General features: G+C 35.1%; 2 protein-coding genes across 2 annotated transcripts in view; both read right to left on the minus strand.

Annotated features, from left to right (window-relative positions):
• Nucleotides 1-1,651: 1,651 nt before the first annotated feature.
• Nucleotides 1,652-3,015, minus strand: LOC130647320 (uncharacterized). Its single transcript, XM_057453123.1, has 2 exons — nucleotides 2,634-3,015; nucleotides 1,652-2,036 (listed from the first exon to the last, which is right to left on the minus strand). The coding sequence occupies exons 1-2, from the start codon at nucleotides 2,978-2,980 to the stop codon at nucleotides 1,727-1,729; spliced, it is 657 nt and encodes a 218-aa protein (XP_057309106.1). The 5' UTR covers nucleotides 2,981-3,015; the 3' UTR covers nucleotides 1,652-1,726.
• A 6,202-nt stretch (nucleotides 3,016-9,217) lies between these two features.
• Nucleotides 9,218-20,573, minus strand: part of LOC130647317 (fibroblast growth factor receptor 2-like) — a 36,237-nt gene continuing 24,881 nt past the window's right edge. The window contains exons 2-16 of the mRNA XM_057453120.1: nucleotides 19,398-19,495; nucleotides 18,513-18,800; nucleotides 18,008-18,280; nucleotides 16,849-17,130; nucleotides 15,857-16,150; nucleotides 15,420-15,595; nucleotides 14,259-14,499; nucleotides 13,857-14,012; nucleotides 13,364-13,474; nucleotides 12,814-13,004; nucleotides 12,190-12,312; nucleotides 11,632-11,702; nucleotides 11,034-11,174; nucleotides 10,848-10,950; nucleotides 9,218-10,336 (exon numbers count right to left, since the gene is read on the minus strand). Of these exons, the coding sequence (XP_057309103.1) occupies nucleotides 10,178-10,336; nucleotides 10,848-10,950; nucleotides 11,034-11,174; nucleotides 11,632-11,702; nucleotides 12,190-12,312; nucleotides 12,814-13,004; nucleotides 13,364-13,474; nucleotides 13,857-14,012; nucleotides 14,259-14,499; nucleotides 15,420-15,595; nucleotides 15,857-16,150; nucleotides 16,849-17,130; nucleotides 18,008-18,280; nucleotides 18,513-18,800; nucleotides 19,398-19,458 (2,670 nt within the window). The 5' untranslated portion in view covers nucleotides 19,459-19,495 and the 3' untranslated portion in view covers nucleotides 9,218-10,177. The remainder of the gene's footprint in view (nucleotides 10,337-10,847; nucleotides 10,951-11,033; nucleotides 11,175-11,631; nucleotides 11,703-12,189; nucleotides 12,313-12,813; nucleotides 13,005-13,363; nucleotides 13,475-13,856; nucleotides 14,013-14,258; nucleotides 14,500-15,419; nucleotides 15,596-15,856; nucleotides 16,151-16,848; nucleotides 17,131-18,007; nucleotides 18,281-18,512; nucleotides 18,801-19,397; nucleotides 19,496-20,573) is intronic.

The following is a 20,573-nucleotide window of genomic DNA, read 5'->3' on the forward strand; positions in this document are numbered from 1 at the left end:
AGCACGCAAAGTGAAATGAATGGAATCTTGAAATTTTACTGATCTTATACGCGCGTTCGACTAGTTGGCTATTGAAAGCAGGATCATGCTTATCTGTTTGACAACTTTTCCATTTTGTTATCTAACCATCGCATTCCATAGTCACTGTGCAAGTGACAATGCAAGAAATAATAGCAGTGCTCAAATCTATGGCTAAATGCCCATTCGTTAAGTTTTTGTGTTTTGTGCAATATGATTAGAAAGGTGTACCCTCCTTGCTGGACTATTAAGTAGACCATGGTGTTAGCACTTTTTGTCTCAGACTTTTGTCAGGAGTGTCGCGATTTTTCTCTACCAGGAAATCAAAAAAGAAAGAAAGTAACGCTGTGTCTTAAACAAGTTTTCTGCTGACAGACCAGCATTCTGCTGGTCGTGTACTATAATTGATTACTTTATATTTCATTGCTCAAGTGGTCAATATTTTGAGAAACCCTTTTCTTCCTAAATATCTGGAGCAAATGGTTTAATTCACCCAAATAAATATAATTAACATCAGCCGAGCGTTTTTTACAATGTTAAGATGTCCACGCTGGTTAATACATTTTATTGAAGCCAACTAGTTTGGATCTAGTGAATAATGTTTTTTGTAGGAAGAGAAATTTCGAGAAAGTCTTGGGTGTTACTATCATGCAGTTAACTTCTTCTTTAGCCGTGGGTTTTTTTAAACAAATACATTCAAAGCACAAATGTAAAATGTTCTCGTTTTAAACTTTTTGGTTAAGAACCTTTCGTTCTTCCAACCGAGTTACCCCTTTAGATTAGATGTTTTTACAGCACGTGTGAAAACCAGGTTTTTACTGCATACGTTGCAAATTGTTGTCACGTGTCATGTCTGATGTCATTAGATGAGCTTGGTTAACCCAAATTACTTTTCCCCAAACCTAATACAATCATAGTACGAACTTGTTGTGATTTTTAATGTAAGCTACGTGATATTTGAGCAATTCTTATCAAATACCTTGTTTCCGGGGAATTTTATTTGTAGGTGTAACAAAAAAAATATTCATGCTCAATATCAAATTTATTTGGGTTGGAGCTGTATTGAAATGAAATGGATGTCGGAAGATTTCTGGTGTAATTATTATAATATCCTTGCTCTCCCTCTCCGGGGTTATTCCAGTGATCCTATTCTTTAGTGTGAAAACTTACGCCTTTTGCAATAAAGGCGTTCATGGTCGCAACTTTAGCGCATCTAGCATCTGGCTATAATTTTTTTCTCGCCGCAACACATGTGTTTTGGAAGTTTTGGAAGTTAAGACGATTCAAATTCCAAGCGTTTACAGAGCTGCGGCCATAAATGCCTTAATGAAAAGCAGCCTTTATGTTCCATTTGGTTTATCCACAACCTCGTTCCCAGGGCTTTTTGTCTCTCATCGGCGCTGCGCTTATTGATAAAAAGAGACAACATGTCCTGGGATCGAGGTTGGGTTTATCCAGTGTAATAGGTTTATCCGGTGTCATCATGGTAAACCCGATTTCGTTGTGATTGAAAAGAGAAATAAGTTACCGTACCATCCTTTGGCGCAGATGCATCATAAAACATTATAGTGCGTATAAGATATTTAAACATAGAAATTTTATCTTAACACACAGTAAAAGGAATGACCACGGATACAGGGAACAAACTATATTTTCTTTTCAAAAACGTATATCGATTTCGCTTAAAACAAACTTGTTAATTTCTGTTTCATTTTCCAACTGCTCTGCAAGTCGAAAACAAAGAACATTTTGTTCCCGCCTTGCAATAGAAAGGCAAAGCAAAAACAGAGTCGATATTATCGATAGATTTCTTGAATGTACTTGCATCAAAATCTTGAATATCGTTTGGAACTTGGTTAATTTGCAGCATCACTCGATCTTTAACTCGTTCAGTGTAGTAGTTTGCTTGCAAGCCTGGTTGATTCCATTTGTAGGTGCCATTTTTCTCTTCTATAAATTGCGCGCCACTCAACCAAGTTGGCTTTAATACTCCACAACCATGCGCAGCATCGCAACATCTGAAAGAAATTGATAATCATAAAAAAGCCGAACTTCTCTATACGTAGGTGTGGTGGCTAGTACATCTACATTATAATTGATTTCCACAACGACGACACACTTTCATATAATAACATGTAGAAATCAATAATCAGCATCTCAATCACATCGGACGTTATGTGTCATTTATATGTGGGTGCCTACATTTTTTACTCTAACCTTTATGGCTATATGTGAGACGTTATGTGAGTTAATAGCGCGTCTTCGTGACTTGATGTGGTGCCGGTTTTCAAATGAAGAGTTCAAATTTGCAGTAGAAATTTACAGTAAACAAACTTTAGCAGAAGCTCGAATATACGACAGTTTTCATTAAAAAAATTTAAAACCTGCAAAAATAGCAAAGTATCACAAGTAGAATGACTTTTTGTGGATGTTTGCTTTTAAAATGTTTACCCTCAACCCTAGGACTGCTGCGCTTATTGCCAGGTTCTAACACCGTCAGAAATATAAAGAGACAACAGGTTCTCCGATCGAGGTCGATTTATCAAAGTTTTTTGAATTTAATGTATGTTTGTCTAATTTTTGGACTAAAAAGTATAAAATAGAAATATACATACTGGCAGCAATCTTGTTTTTCCGGATAAATAACCCACCGCATACCATTTACGACAAGCTGCGTGCACGGTGTATTCTGAAACGCTCTTACACCATTAAAACCACAATATCGATCGTACCTACCATTTACACGATCGATACGATATCTTTTGTTTGTGAAATCGTAATAATATGTTCCGCGCGTGTAATGGGTGCCAATAACTGGATAGTAGAATTTCTCAGTAAAGTTCTGCTGAAATGTGTTAGGCCATAACGGGTCTGTTGGCTTAGCATTTATTTCGATACCTTCTGCATATCCACTAATGCCTGCCATTAAAACAACGATTGCTACAAGCGCCATACCTTTCATCCTTTACAACTTCGATCGCGATGGAATGTTGCAGTCACAAAATCTTACTTTATATAGGAAAGGACAGCAAACAATAGAAAATACACAACGCTCCAACGTAGATTTCAAATAAATGTTTTCGGCTTCGTTATTTCTGAATAAGCACAAGGGTGGAGAGAAAATGATGCAACGCAAAAACTGATCCTCCAGCACGCAAATATTTAAGACAATACAAAAGATGGCTACACTTAAAACCCGGTTTCCACAAGCTCTAATATAATGTAAGTATCACAAGAAGTAATAAGCAGTCTCACCGCCTTAGTGCAGATGTTAGAACAAATTGTCCTTCGGCTATTTTCGATTAAATTTGATAGCATAATACTTCATATTCATATTATGCTATCAAATTTAATCGAAAATAATTCTCGTGTGTTGAAGACAATTTTCTTTTAAGCAGATTAAGTGTAAGATTATACGCTATCTTCACAATACACACCATTTTATCAATATCATTCAAATCAAACAAAAATAAACAAAAAAAAATAAAAAAAATAAGGGATAACCTTAAGAGGTCAGTAATGAATCAATGCTTCGTTCGGTAGAGAAAAATAAAGTCGGGAAAAAAATTTTATAAAAAATTTAGCCACTTTTCTCATACTATATTTTCGAAGTAGACGCTCTTTAAAACTTTTAGGGTCTTTTTATATGAGAAACGGGAAACTCGCCCATCGAGTTTCCCGGTAGAGCGGGGTAATATCAACCCGGGTTTATATGTGAATTTGTCATTTTCCATCCCGGGTTTATATGAAGAAAAATTAGCGCGAAATTAAAAGTGGCGGGGTGTATATGTCAACAAATATAGCTTCCATCAACACAAAGAAGATAGCGATACTGTTGATGCTTGAAACAACTGTGTTATCACTATTAATTATTTTTTAATTTTTGAACATTACCAGTATTTCATCATTTCTGACCAATTTAAATATTATTGATTCAAATAATAAAAAAAGAGGATATATTACGAGGTTATCATTTATCTCCCACACACTTGAAACAGGATTGAAATTTAATTTTAGATCATTCTCAATCATAATTTTAGTGCAACCTAGTGTTTTTATAGAGTTATATGTGGGACAATATTCGTGTATGGTTTTCGTCGCGTCGTAATGCTTTTCGTCGTGTCTTATCTTTTTTCGTGGCGTGGTTTTATTCGACTCGTAATAGTATTCGTCGTGTCGTATCTGTCTTCGTGGTGTGGTTTTCTTCGCAGGGTAATGGTTTTCGTCGTGGCGTATTACTCTTGTTGAAGTGATCTCATGTTTCGTCGTGTCGTATGTCACTTCGTGGGGTATTTCACTTCGTGGCGAAATAGTTATGCTTTTTTTTACACGGAATTACTAATTTCGTGAAGCTTTTACCCAATATATTTTACTTTCTTTCTAGTGGCTTTGGTCTTTCTACTGGGTCTATAGATTTAGCTAGTTATACATTTTTAGTATGCTACACTGCATAATCTATTATCTATTTTGTAGTTTATATGGATACTGATGAAAATACCAAAAATCAAGTAAACTAACTACATAAACATAAATTATTACATAAAACAACGTATAATATTTCTTCATAATCACAAATGTAAAACTAACTTTAAAATAGAATATAATTTTTAACACTAAACTAAAAGTTTTTTCATGTGACTTGGATTTCTTGTAAGCGCTACACGAATTTAGTAATTTCGTGTTAAAAAAGCATAAACATTTTCGCTACGAAGTGAAACACGCCACGAAGTGAAATACCCCGCAAGGTGAAATACGCCTCGACGAAAACAAATACGACTCAACGAAACGTAAAACCCCACAAAGAATGATACGACGCGACAAAAACTACACATATATAACTCCATATGTTTTCACCATGTTTCATGGTTTTGTTGTCTTTTATTACAAATACGCTATGATACAAAAAATATATATATATATATATATCCATTGATTTGCATTAATAGTGATAATTATTTGCTCGTCTCTCAAGCTTACACAAACTTTTTCCGTACTTTGCCACCGGGTTTTTCTGTTTATGGACAAATATCCATCCTGTTTGACCGGGATCCCGGCTCACTTGTCCGGGATCTCGGTTGAACGAGTTTCCCGTTGTAACCGCAGCGAGAGGAATATGCACCATATAAAAACGATTTCAATTTTCAGCGTTTTTCCGCAAATATCCGAGGTCTCGGTCATGCGGGTGGACCGAGTTCCCGGTCTCATATAAAAAGGCCCTAGATATAGACATAAACTTTAATTCAGATAAACGTTTGGAAAGGTTTTAGAAATTACTTGTGTACTGCTTTAACAACAACAACAACAACAACAACAACAACAACAACAACAACAGCAGCAGCAACATTGCTAGCCCATTTCATTGACTTTGCAGAATCAGGGACTTACCCTGATTCTACAAAGTCAAGCAACTACCAAATAATTCAAAGAACCAATCAACCGGTTAAGTTTCATCTAACGCGACATTTTTGTGGTAGGTAACTGTTAATACCGAAGTAGAAGACTTCTTTCGTTGAAGAAGAGTACCCTTCGAATGTTTAACGAGGTTGATGAGTCGGGTGGAGTTATATAACATCCTAAAGAAAACACATGACATAGCATATTTTAGGTCACTTGTTTTAAGCCATCTGAAACGTGGTGTTTCTGTACCTCGAACAGCTTTCTTAATTTAACAAATCGTCTATTTAACAGCCTTTTGCCTCAAATATCATATTATACGTCCAAAAGAAGTATCATGATTGAATTGCATTTTTCGAGGAACAGAAATACATATTCGTTAAATACAAAATGTCACATGTCAGTTAAATATACATCCACTGACCGTTCTTGTAACATATGCAACACGACAGAAAAACACGAAAATTTTTGGGTAACATATAGGAAACAAATGGTCTGCAACGCGAAAGTACTCAGAACGGAACTTAGGAAAGACAAGAAAAACGTTTAAAAATGAAAATGATAAATCTAGAAAAAGATACAGATAGATAATATCGTAGTGCTTATACGCATTGTTTAACCTTTTTAGCTAAGTAGTACCAGCGGCAATCGTGAGAACATACCAGAGTAAATGCATAGCACCAATACTTTTCTTCACTTGACGTAGAAACCATCCCCGTTTTTTGTTGACTCAGCATAACAGTTGTGTCAGCCTCAGCTGTGTGTTAAGAGCTTGTTTACAACACGTGCTATCTAGTTATGTTATGCAATGCCTCTTTTGCAAACGTCACCTCATGCCCTGCTGTGTTGTGTATTTTTCTCCCTCTCTGATGTGTTTTTAGTTGTTAGATATACAGAATCAAACCTGTACATTGGAAGTCACAAAGTGTATAGGGTTCTGCTATGTAGTATACGAACCCTGCAAAGTAATTCACTACTTAATGCGAACAGATGTCTCTATGTGTTAATACCCGTATTTGTTCAAAATGGTAGATGACTTGCTCTCAGAAAGTGCTATTAGTTGCTGACGTCAAAATAGCCATATTTCTCAAATTTCTTTGTGTGCCCTGACATGGATTATACGACAAAGCAGACGTTTTTAGAAAGTGCGACTAGCGCACAACTTTTTAAAATAGCCGAATAAGTGTCATTGTCTTAAAATTTTCGTCGTAGCTTTAAACTCCAAGTCAATAAAAAGTTGGTTGATAAAATGTTTCAGCCGGTAGAAAATATTAGACACTGAGCCAACACTTGTCACTTCTTACCGACTTTTTTGCCAATGAGGTGGTACTGTGTCCACAAAATTTTGGATGCCATCTTATCGGGCTACATAACCTTTTTGACAATGAAGTGGTACTGTCTCCACGAAATTTTGGATGCCATCTTATTGGGCTACATAATGTGATCCTGTAAGCATATTTTCATAGAGACTTTTGTAAAGATATTAGCGTCACCCTTGAATATACGAAGTATCTAAAAACAAGCTTTAAATGAGCGTAGCTAGTTTAATAATTACTGTACACAGTAATTGCAGACGGTTGTTCACAGCAAGTCTGCCGGTACACGGTAAAGTTGAATTGCAGACGGTTGTTCATAGCAAGTCAGCCGGTACACGGTAAGATAAATCATAGACGATTGTTCACAGCAAGTTAACCTGTACGCGGTAAGTTAAATCATAGACGGTTGCTTACAGCAAGTCAGCCAGTGCACGGTTAAAGGCCGATTTCCATACAACTGCATTTTGCGCCCAGTCGTAAAAAGCGCCGTGACTTTTGATCTACGCATGCGCATTATCAGAATAATGCCGCTGACCTCGCGCTTTTGCATGCGCTGGGGCGATTTAAAAAAAGTTGAGCAGGCTCTACTTTTTGCTAGCTACGTTTTGCGCTTCAGCTTAACAGCCAATCAAAAGGTAGCAATCTACATGAATTACAAAAGAATTTTTGATTAGATCATTTCAATATGGCTAGCAACATCTCGTTTCTGTGTTAAATTTTTGTCAAAGCCAAATGAATGTAGAGAATCAGAATATATATCATTCAAGTGAAGTAGATGAAAAACAAAATAACATTAATGAGTCTGTGGAGGCACAAAGAAACAACATTGTAAACAAACTTAAAAAGACTACTCGTGATCTGACGACAATAAATCCATAAGCAAAACGTTGTATAGTCCTTTGATTCTTCTTTCTATGGAAAGTCGTCTCATCCACATGTTTTTCTTACGTATTTTACAACGTTGTTTATTTCTACGCCATAAAAATATTTCTAGGACTGTTCTCAAATTTTGCAACAACAAAAATCGTTTGTTTACATCAGCCATGTTTTGCAAAAAACACGTGAGCAAAAATCGCTAAATGGAAATGGTTCGGTATATGTGATAAAAGTCGCGGCGCATTTTACGACTGGGCGCAAAATGTAGCTGTATGGAAACCGGCCTTAAGTTTAATCGCACACGGTTCTTCACAGCAAGTTAGCCGGTGTACAGTAAGTTTAAAGATGTGCGCAAATGCGTCAAACTTTTCATCAAACTCCATCAAACTAGCGAGTTTGATGAAAATTTTGATGCATTTGAGTTGAACCATCAAACACGATTTTTTCGAAAAAATGAGAAAAGAAAAAAATTGAGTTTGATGAAGTTTGATCGCGATCAAAGTTTTCATCAAACAAAATGGGTTCATCAAACCGAGTTTTGCTGTTTGATGGCTGTTTGACGCATTTGAGTCGAATTTCATCAAACAGTCATTTTTAATAACCGCGATGAGTGCAAAAAACATCAACAGTGGAGGGTCTTTCGAATGTTTCGATGTGGCTTTTCATCATCAGAATCCATAAGTTCACTCAATACCAGAAGTTTCGCCATATCAGCCGCCATTTTGAAATTTTGTAAATGAATAGGCATTCAATCATTTCGAATGTTTTGATAAAACGTGTTTGACGAGTTGACGCAAATGGAAAATTCGATTTCATCAAACATTCGCAGTTTGATAAAATTTTCATTAAACAGTTTGATGAGCTGTTTGATGAATAGTTTGACGCATTTGCGCCCGTCTAAATCGCACACGGCTCTTCACAGCAAGTTAGTTGGTACATAGTTAAGTTGAATCGCAGACGGTTGTTCACAGCAAGTTAGCCGGTACATAGCTAAGTTGAATTGCAGACGGTTGTTCACAGCAAGTTAGCCGGTACATAGCTAAGTTGAATTGCAGACGGTTGTTGACAGCAAGTAAAGCCGGTACACGGAAGTTAAATCATAAACGGTTGTTCACAGCAAGTTAGCCAGTGCACGGTTAAGTTTAATCGCACACGGTTGTTCACAGCAAGTTAGCTGGTACATAGCTAAGTTGAATTGCAGACGGTTGTTCACAGCAAGTTAGCTGGTACATAGTTAAGTTGAATCGCAGACGGTTGTTCACAGCAAGTTAGCTGGTACATAGCTAAGTTGAATTGCAGACGGTTGTTCACAGCAAGTTAGCCGGTACATAGCTAAGTTGAATTGCAGACGGTTGTTGACAGCAAGTTAGCCGGTACATAGCTAAGTTGAATTGCAGACGGTTGTTGACAGCAAGTAAAGCCGGTACACGGAAGTTAAATCATAAACGGTTGTTCACAGCAAGTTAGCCAGTGCACGGTTAAGTTTAATCGCACACGGTTCTTCACAGCAAGTTAGCTAGTACACAGTAAGTTGAATCCCAGACGGTTGTTCACAGCAAGTTAACCTGTGGTCGCAATAAATAAACTTAGGAATACATAACTTGCGAGGCAAATAATAACAAAAACTTTTTTTTTGCAAATACAGTTAAAGCTATGTACATTTTTACGTATAAAAATAATCCTGATGTAAAAGGGTAACAAAAACAATACAAGTATGACATTTAGGAGAGACGATATACGAAGTAACAGCAAAAAGCGCGAGCGACGATTGAAAGATCACGCTTAGGCTATTCTCAGAAGATCACGCTAATCAGCTGAATCAACTGATTTGACAGTTCAAAATGGAAGTCAACGAATGAACTTATTAACACGAAAAATTTAAATTAATTTTTTACTTTTTAAGGGATCTTTAATGACGAAAAGTTCAGTAGAAAATTGGTAATTGCGTCTTGTTCAAAAACATAGTGTGATATGAAACCAAGAAAATATATAAAAATAAAATAAAAAACTTATAGAGATCTAATATAACGAAGAAAAAAAAAGCGAAAAGCACAGACTGAGAAAAAGAAGCTACATCATCAGTACACGAAACAAGAAATAATGGCAGTTATAAATAATTTCTACAAAACAAACATTTAAACACTAAATTTACAGAAAAATAAATTATATGTATCAAAAACTTTTGTCAAAAAGTGTTATATTCTCTGCGGCGCAAATAAAAAACAAATTTAACGTTACTTTTTTCTTGCCTTTTTTGGAAATATAAATCAGCCAAAAGAAGCAACAAGCACCGTGGACGTGGTCTGTATTTTATATCTAACTAATGCATATCTTCATTTTGATGTGTTGCATGTCCTTTGTTGAAGGATTGAACATTGTAGCGAATGAAAAATCATTCTTAATGTTCAAAAACAACAGAGAAGATAGGACTACTTTTGTCTAGACCTTAAAATTTTAAATAAATGTATCGAGACAAGCCTAAGGAATCGAATTCCCTACGATGAAACTGACTAATCGAGTGCAATCGATTAACAGAGGTAGTTTAAAATAGACTCGTTACGCCAGCTGATCTTTTAAGCATTGACCGCAGATATAGTTTGTGGATCTTCTGCTAGCTCGTTTCCAGTAGCTTGAAATGAAGGCGGGAGATGGAAGTCCTCTGTAGGCGATTTTAAGTAATCGTCGCTGTCTCGGTATTCCTGCTCGAATAACTTCTGAAGATCGATATGTATCTAAGAAAGAATTCTCAAGATTAAAGTAACTCACAATTATTGCATATGTCAGCATATAATTGACGGATAAACAAATGAACTGTAAAAATTAATAAACGCATCATATAATGTTAAATATCTAGTTTATAGCACAGTTGCTTCTGCCTAAATTTATTTAAAAGGCCAGTTGTATTTTTAATTAAAAACACTATGTGATTGGTAGACTTAATTCCCGTCATGTAAGAAAATCCAGTCAGTGCTGTGCTATATAAAGAACGCACAACAGCGCTTTGCTTGCTAGCTAAAAGGACTTATGTCGTCTGTACGGAAGGATTGTAAGTGGAGTTTACCAATAATTGTGATAAGTATTTTTTTTAGTGAGGAAAAATGGTATACCAAATGGGGGAATTTTATGATAATTGTGATACGAAACCCCGTCTTGCCGTGTGAACGAAACACACCCGCCGAAACTACTTTTCTAATCGATGTGTTTTGTATAACGACCACAAAACAAATAAGAGAGTAAACTTACGTCGTCTTGCTCATTCATAAAATCACCTAGTTGTGATCGCAACTTCGCAAATGTCGGACGGCTTTCTGGCTCGTGTGCCCAACATGAATTCATCAAAAGGTACCTAAAATTAAGTAAGTATGATATCAAACCAATATTCACCCTCATAATATAAACCATATGATAGAAATGTTGAATGAGACTTACAAATCTGTTGAAATGTGCCCAGGGTTTTCCATATGGTATCCAGATTCTAACTCGTCCAACAGTTGTTCAGTTCGGACAATCCCAGGATAAGGGATTTTTCCGAGAGTAGCTAACTCCCATATTAAAACGCCGAACGACCAACTAAAGCAAAAAAAAAAGCCGTTTTCCTGATTAAGTTAAAAAAGTTATTTGGATTAAGGAGGATTTTTTCTTAAGTTTTGTTTTAAAGGAGTAGAAAATATCTGATTAATTTCTATTCTTCAAAATTGTGTTTTCTGACGCACGACATTACGTATTGGAATTATTTGATATACTGTACGGACTAGTTCATCAATGCATGTAGGATATGGTGTCAAAGTTTTAAACTCGAAACAAATTTGCATGAATATTAATATTTTTGGTTATTGTGGTTATCATTAAGAAAACCAACCGTTCTTTGCAACTGACTCGTGACGTAAAAACTTCCATTTTTTTTAAGAATAAATATCAATACTTCGTTGGCTCATTCATTTGAAATCATGTTGTTGTTTTCTTCGCACCAGGTAAGATTTTACGTTTAAGCACATTTATTTTAAAAGCGCGCTAAAATAATACTTACACATCTGACTTGGTTGTATATTGTCCATCAAAAACAGCTTCGCGTGCCATCCATCGTACAGGAAGTTGGCCCTAGAACGAAAAAGATGTATTTATGTCATATACTTTCTATTGGCAGCTCGTCACAACGAACGATAGTCATCTGTTCCAAATGTTATTCCCATGGTTAATTGTTAAAGCATTTCACACAAAAAAACTGGTGAAAGATGCGCAGAATTCACGAAACGTATTTTTTTCCAAATACACGGATTTTTAGACGAAATGTCTAACGGTTTCTTCCTTCTTTTCGACAGACCAAACCTTCATTTCGTTTGCACAGTTTTTTTCTTTTTTAACCTTATTATATTTATGCTTTCAGTCCATTATATTTTCTATTATTTTATTATCATCACCTAAAATTTTTTAACATTTATCTCACAGAACCACTTAGAAAAGGGTTTTTTTTACATTGAGGTGCGAAATAAATAAATTCAGACCATGCAACGCAAGCTACAAACATTGGTGTTTTAAACACCTTCCTTGCAACCGGTGTTTTCTAAAATATATCTTGCCTACTCACCCCTGTGGTTTTTCTGTAAACATTTTCAGCGTAGATGTCTCGACAAAGTCCATATTCAGATATTTTACACGTCTTCTCATGACCCAAATAAATATTGCGGCAAGCAAGGTCACGATGGACCACCTAAGAACAAAACGTAAACAATATTGATGTATTGCACGCAACAATTGATGTTATGAATTGTGTTGACATATTTGGAGCTTCAAGGGGAGTTATTTAGAGGGACGAGCGCTTATATATTTATCTAGCGAAACCAGTAAACACAGATATTTCTTGTAGACAGTCCTCTCCTGAGAAATTTCGCTGCTTGTAGCCATGTTTTTTAAAAAAAATCAACTTAGGAGGACTTTCAGTCTTTTCGTGTTTCCATTCCATCTCTTTTTCGCGTCAGCAAGAAATTCTCAACGTGGTTTACGACTTATCAAATCAAAACGCTAATTCTCTTTTTTTGTCCTGTCGACAATTATATTTTTTTGTCCTGTCCACAATTATAAAGTCTAAATCAACCCAGATTTCGCTGACGTGAACTGCAAATCAGGGTTAATTACAGAGTGTAACCAAAATAAAAAAAGTCGAAAATAATATTTGCCTGACTCTTATTTGAAATCGAACACAGTTACCGACCTGCAAATTAGCTAAATGGTCCATGCCTGATGCAATCTGCCAACTAAAGGACAACAATGTTTTAGCATCCACTCTGTCTTCAGGAGGAAGTTGATCCAACGATTCAGTGCTCTGACTTAGCGATCTTTGGGTGCGCAAGAACGTCAATAAACTACCATAGGGCGCGTATTCTTCAATTACGTACACGTTGTCTAAAATACAGGTTGCGGGAAAATATTTTCGATTTAAAAATCAATAGAACATTGAGAGCAAAAATAGTACAGTTGTCGTGACTACTAAATATACCTCCTCGGGTATTAATAGACAAGTGAAGATAACAATGTTTTGGAATAACGTTTGTATACATGGTAGCCATAGATGTAAAAGTTTTTAATTGATATTTTGAGGTGATATTTTAGATATTTAAGGAAAGAACATTGAAAAAGAATAAAAAGCATTACAAATATTAAGAGGTTTTGACAAAAGTTTAGAAGAAGATGAAAAGTTCCTGATAATTGACAGTTGATCTTTTTAAAAAATGAATAATAAAAAATAACAAATTTCTACATACCATCAGTAATGCACCATCCAACAAAAGCTATCACGTTGGGATGTTTTGAAATTCTGCGCATCATACGAAGCTCAGCTAATATGTCACGGCGCTCTTGGGCAGATGCTTCCTCTATGTTGATAACAAAAAAATTGTAAAATTAAAAAACAAAACACGGTGGAGAGGGCAATATGTGGAGGACGTTATATATGAATTACTGAACTTCAGGTGGAACTAAAAGAAGGCCAACTCACGCATCCGTTACAGTATACAGTATCAGTACCTTGATTAGTCATACAACTTTACTGAGGGGAAGAAACAGGGACCAAACTGAATCTCCCTTATTTACCAATATTTCTACACATTCAAAAAATTCAACTGGAATCTTTTTCTTACTATGGATGCTCTTAATCCAGATTCATCAAAAATTTCACATATTGACAGCGCAAAAAAGACAACCACCAAGCAACACTGTAACTACGAACAAGATACACAAAAGCTAAGGTGAAGGTACCTTTCAACATTTTGATTGAGACGTCTTTATACACCACACTGTCTTCACTGTCAATTATACGACCACCATTCACTAGCCCGTACTCGCCTGTACCAAGCATTTCATCGAATGTAATATGTTTAAACTCGATGGCTTTACCTTGACTAGAAATCGTGTCTGAAATATAAATTTATTTATAGAAATTTTTTTAAACTTTTGGATTTTTTTAAAGTATAAAAAGTATAAAAAACCGGACAGAACTTATGCAGAGCGTGGCCAGCTAGTTTTTAGGTTTTCTCTGACTGGAATGACATCTCTCTGACATCCCTACATAAGATGGCTTATTGAAACAATATTTTAAGTTAGTAGCTGAGTTTAATCAGCTGACATAAAATGAGGAACTTCCTCTTCTATCAGTCCTACCTAGCGGCGCGTAATGATTCTCAGACACACTAGCATTGGGTGATTTCAACGACATTTTCAAACTGCGACTTAAGCTACGACCTTTTGATGGAGGTGCTCTCGACGTATCTGAGAAGAGTCTTCCATTGGTACTGACAGAACCGCTACGATCGGCATGTTTCATTGAAATGTTGATGTTCTTCTTTATTGAGTATGGATTCTTCTCGATGTCTGCTAAGCACGACGCGTCTTTTTCTTCTTGCTGAAAGAAGTATTAAGAATATGTTTAAATGAAACAATACCATTGAATCATTACCCAGAAAATGTTTATAATAAATTACCATCCTCTTTCTCTCTGGCTGCAAGACTTGCTTAAATAGAACTGGGATGGCTCATACTTCGCTCTGGAATTAGAGCATCACAGAACTATCATACGTTTCTTTTTAATCTTGTTGTACAACCTTTTTTTATTATTTTTGCGCCCTCTCCGAGGGGAAATTGTGTGATTTCCAAATCCTAACCATTCAGCATTTCTTGCAAGTCTCGACAAAACACAGACTTATTAACTTAATATTCTCTCTCTTTTTAAAACAATTTTCTCTATATAGGTCACCTTGTTTTTAATAATTGGTCCTTAAAATCTTTTTTGATAAAAAAAAGTTAGTTTTACTGTTTTAAAAAAGACACACAGACACACTGAGGGTATCACCGTCACTATAAAAAATATTATCGCTCTTAGCTTCGTGCGCAGGCTTTCATATTGGTGTCAGCGTGAGGATGAGAGATATAAATTTCTATGGCGTTATTGGTTTTTATTTATTTAAGTTTAAGTTGTGAATAAAAGCAAGTCTACCGAGGCTCCAATTTATAATTAAATCCAAAACGCCTTGATCGAATAATCTGATCATGAATATTCACACGAACATTCCTCCTTTGCGTTTTATTATATTGCTTTCGTTGCGGAAACTGTTTAAGCCCGTTAGGCTTCTTGTTTATATTAAATCGCAAGCCATTATGTATATAAAAGAGGGCTGAAAGACATCAGCATATAGAATATCTTAAAAATACGCCTTTTATTTTGAGTGCAGTTTTCCCGAGGATTTCATGAAGGGTAGTTATCAAAATACAGGAATCTGTTAGCTTGTCAAAGTGTTTCAATGCAAACCGCCCATAGACACTTACCACTAAGTCAGTATAAAATGTTCCATTAGCGTCAGTGTACCCTCCACACCATGCTTCTTTAAATCTTATGTACAAGAAGACGAAAACAACAATGAGTAGAATGATGACAACACTGACCACAACCACCACGATGAGAACTGTTTTATTGTTATCTTTCTCTGAAGGACCTGCAACAGCTGGAGATAAGAAAATCAATTTGTACACACAACCTTTTAAAACATCATAAAAACAGTTTTATCCACATTACAATACACAAGGTAAATGCAAACATGAAATAACAAGAAACTAAGTCATCTTTGGAATCGTAAATATTAAAATTATGAATGTGCATATGATATGTACTGTTAAAGAAACCAATTTACTAATTAATTTTTTATTAACCATTTGCAACGCAATCAATAAATTTAACTTTAAGCATGAACAGTGAAGATACGAACCTTCTACAATCAGTTTGACAGTTGCCGAACCCTCTCCTTCTGAATTTGTAGCAGAACACTTGTAATCTCCACCATCATCAAACATCACTTTGTTCATTTGCAGCATTATTGTAGTTCGCAAACCAGTTACAGATATGGTTTGACTGAGATCTGATTTTGGTATGACAGTATTATTTCTTAGCCATTGAACTTTGGTAGGTGCTGGATATGCTTGCACCATGCAAACAAAGATTGTTTTCGATCCTTCCGATATGGTTACTTCGTCACCCTCACCAATGTCTACAATTGGCTTTGCTAAATCATAAAAATGTACAATGAATTGGTGGTATTATTCCAAAACAAGGTAAAAAAAATTCTGTCACTAGAAATACTTTTCACAGGAATGTGCACTTTTTATAAATTCATTTTTCAACTTCATCAACAGACTTATCACCTTAACCATTCGTTGAAAGTACTCGATCTTATACAATATTTTAAGCAGCGTTTTAAGCTCTACACAATAGATGCAAAGGGTTAACAACGTTCTGGACTGGCCATTGCTGACATCATCAGAACTTTAAAAATGAATGTCTCCATTGTTCTTTTGCCCAAGACAACTACTACAATCATTGGATAAATTGTCGCACCAGTTGGTTTTAGGCATTATTTAAAGCTGGCAATACTTTACAGCCTGCAGGCTGCAAAAATGAAACTATTTTGTATACTTTTAGGTATGCCAAGCAGTATTTCAATAATCCAAGTCAGATCCCGCAAAGTACAGATATATTGGGAAAAAGAGCCAGGCTAACGACACTACAATTAGCACAACTTAGAGTTTGGTTTCAATCAAATAACCTAAGATCCTAAGTTTGCCGTTTTGAACTCTGACAAATTCAAAATGTGCACGAAATACTATAATACAACTTGTGGGAACGGACTTTAAGATTTGTAGGCTGGTGCCAAAATTAAGTCACTAGTAGTTGTCATTCCAGAAAAACAAAAAAAATGCTTACATAAAATTGTTAAATTAGCATATTTTGTTGGCCCTGATAATTGTGTATATTCCACTGTTACTCCATATTCACCAGCATCGTCAATATTAACTTTGTCGAATCTTAACCTCGATGTATACTTTGCTCCTGCTACTTCTAGAGAATATCTATCGTGAGGAACAACATTTCTGTCCTTTAGCCAGATCATCTTGGCAATGTCTATTGCAGCTACCAAACTTACTTCGAGTGTGAAACTTTCTCCTGCTTTTTTTTGCATACTTTGCAGTTCTTTCAACCAAACAGCTATAAAAGCATTAGATGTTTATTTTAATCTAATTATTTTTCAAATTAATTTAATTTTAAGTTAATAGAGCATCAAACTTTAGTTAGACTTTGCATGTCGCTTGTCAGGCAGTAAAAGTTGTTTGTTTATAAACAGCCTTAAAATGCAACATTCTGTATTGCAGAGATTCCGCAAATTTTTTGAGGGATAGTAAGATTCTATATCGAAAAGTTGTTCGCATGTTGGTTTAAAAAAACATGTGAAAACAATAGAGAATGGGCGTTTCTTCTAAAAAGTATGGAATCTAATGGTACAGGTTTGTTTAGGGCAGATATTAGCTGAAACACAGACCAATGCGACACAAAGTGTGCCTAGCACACAACATGTGCGTCTGTCAAAACACATTTTAAAATTTTCTTTAAATGCATGATGTTACTGTTAAAAAACTTTTACCAATCTGAAAATGGAGTACAAAATAAGGCTTGAATCCTAAATAGAATGAATTTACTCACAAAGGGCTGTTAGTGGATACTCAAAAATGCTAAGCAAAAGTGCAAATTCTCAAAAGAGATTTTTAGGACAAAAAATATCCCAAATATGGAGGTTAAAATTTATGGCCAGTCACTAAAGGTCATGCCAGAAAATTGTTTGAATTAAAGAGAAGTTGGATTATGGAGAGTTTATTGTACTATGTTTCTGGTTAAGAGATAAGAACTTCCATGCTTTTTAACATTAAGTATCTGCTGCTTTAGAAAATTAAGATAACGCACACAAAACGTAAAAAATAAAGTGTTGACGCATAAACTTTTACAATTTATGTACTGTGTACATGTATATGTATAGTGACTTTTTTATGTTACTCTGACAATACCATGGTAATACTTTCAAAATACTTACTTGAATTAACTAAGGTCAGTTTAAACTTTTCTGAATCCACGCCTGCACTATTTTTGGCTTCACATGTATATTCACCTTCGTCTTGTTCTCTCATACTATTTATTGTTAATGAACCGTTCCCATGATCCTTGACATGTTTCGCATCAAAAAAAGCATTCTTTCTGGACCAAACGTATGTTGGCTTTGGTGAAGCATTAGGTGCAGAGCAATTAATTGTATATCTGGAGTTTTTACTCAAGTACTGCTGTGGTATGTCAAGAATATCTGGTTTAACTAAAAAAACAACGGTTGGAGATTTACCGAGTCTGATGACAAATTTTAGAATTCCTTAAATCTGCTTAATGCTGCAGCTATAATCCAAGTATAGATATTCAAACCATTCCTGACTTTGCCTGTTGTGGGTGACCTACTTTTAAGCTGACTAAGCAGAAGTCCAGGTCTAAACTTAAAAACCTATCAATAGATCAGCAGGAAAAAGAAAAATATTACAAACTAAAGCACCCACTTCTGATAATTTTTAACTTGATGAGTCCTTGCGCTGTTCCTTCACTATTAGAACCAGTGCAGGTGTAACTTCCTTCATTCTGAAGCTTCACATTCTTAATAATCAGTTGCCTCATTGTGTTTGATATTTTACCTTCATACACAGTATCTGAGGTTTTCACAGTCGTTCCCTCATGTTTCCATTCAAATACAACATCTTTTGAAGAGTTAAAACTACATATTAATGTAACCGTCGCTCCCTCAACAGCAGATATTGGATCGCTGCTGTCTTTTAATGTTATACCAAAGGCTAGAAAATGAAAGAAATTCAGAAAATTACTTTTAGTGGATTGTTTATTATCATTTCATGTCACTGAATTATTTATCATCATTTATAATCCCAAATACTCTTACAAAGTTGAAGTTGCACAGTATTAAAATCTTATAAAAATTAGAAACCATAAATGTTTATTTTCAAAATTCTGAATATCCATATTCCAAAAAATGTTTTTAGCATGTATACGAACATAATATACCATGTCAAATATGTAAAATACTATCAAATTTGGCTGTGTTAAATATAATATTTAGAAATCATGCTGTCACCATAAAATGTCTCCTATCCATGGCTAAGTAGAGTGAATTCTAAAAATCTCAGCTGCAAACACAACCAAACTTTACGCTACTTGAATCAAATTTTATTTCTTTCAAAAAATAAATAAAGTAAAATATTATGGTTTTCATTATACTGTGGTTGTTTACAAAATCCTATTAACAGTTTCAAAAACTTGCAAAATATTATGCAGCCCCCCCAGTTGTTATATCTTTGTACATCTGTGTACAAGAAATAAACATTTTTAAAAAGAGGCTAAATATCAACTAATACAAGACTGATAGCAAAACTCACCTGCTTGAAAACAATGTATAGTGCAAAAGAGCAGAAACCAGTTTCTTTTCATACTTCTCATGTTTGTTGTTCTGTTACATATATAATTTATTAAAACTAAAAGTAAATTTCATGCATTAATACAATACTTGCTATAAACAGTATCTATATAATAATACGCCAGTTCTGTGTCTCTCTAACAAGCAAAGTGGATATGTTCATTTTCCTTTGATCTTACCGAAATTTTCTTTGAAGTAACCGAAAAATGCATGTCTAATATGTTAAATTTTCTGACGTTACAGCGCAACGTCAATAACACTATTTTAACGTCAATATCCTATATTAAATTAATGAAGCTGTTACAGTGCACTTAAAACTTTGAGGCCAAATAACTTGGAAACGAGGTGGTGACGTCAATGATTTTTCACCGCATGGGTAACTAGGGATCACCTGGGACCAATTTGGGTAAGTTTCCCAAACTTGGGTCCCTGAATCCGTTTCAAGATTGGACGGGTTTATGACGTCATCACAAAACCTACAAACCCCAATATCTCTGCAACCGTTTGTCAAAAGTTTATGTTCCTATACATTTTCTTGATCAGCGTTTCAAGATCTATATGATGAATGCAACAGGTGTACGAATTTGTAAAGAAATTTTTTTTGAAACTTTTGGTAGGGACTTTGCTGACGTCAGCAAAATTTTTAAACTCTTATATTTCCTTAGGTGTTTGTCAAAAACATACGATACTATACATTATTTTAATCAGCGTTTCAACCTCTACACATTACAGACAACAAATGACTAAATTTCACCAATTTTCTTTTTGTATATGCACTGCTGACATCAGCAAAAAATCTAAAGCAACCTATATTTTCATTGTTCTTCTGCGCCTTAGTGGATTTTTCCACGGGCTTTATCGACTAGTTCTTTATAATAACACAGAAATTGTTTTTGTGAGGGGTATGGTGACATGTACTTTTTTTCAATTTGAATTGCTATAAACAATAAATTATTTATCTTGAAGCTAATAAGCGAAGTCATTGCATTGACTTTTGAGTTTGGGGCCAAATATAACTTGAATACGGGTGGAAAGAGGAATAGTCTACAAATTATGTTCCAATTTGGCTCCCCCAAAAACAGCTCCTTTATATTAGAATTTGTCCTCATGCATTATGAGATAAGTTCATTGAGGCATA

The sequence above is a fragment of the Hydractinia symbiolongicarpus genome, chromosome 6 (assembly GCF_029227915.1).
Source record: "Hydractinia symbiolongicarpus strain clone_291-10 chromosome 6, HSymV2.1, whole genome shotgun sequence".
Taxonomy (NCBI): domain Eukaryota; kingdom Metazoa; phylum Cnidaria; class Hydrozoa; order Anthoathecata; family Hydractiniidae; genus Hydractinia; species Hydractinia symbiolongicarpus.

What these genes read in the sequence shown, in the direction of transcription:
- LOC130647320 (XM_057453123.1), bottom strand. Translation starts at nt 2,980, where the DNA reads ATGAAAGGTATGGCGCTTGTAGCAATCGTTGTTTTAATGGCAGGCATT. An exon ending in GAAAAACAAGATTGCTGCCA is followed by an intron (nt 2,037 to 2,633) that starts GTATGTATATTT and finishes AATTTCTTTCAG; the next exon opens with ATGTTGCGATGCTGCGCATG.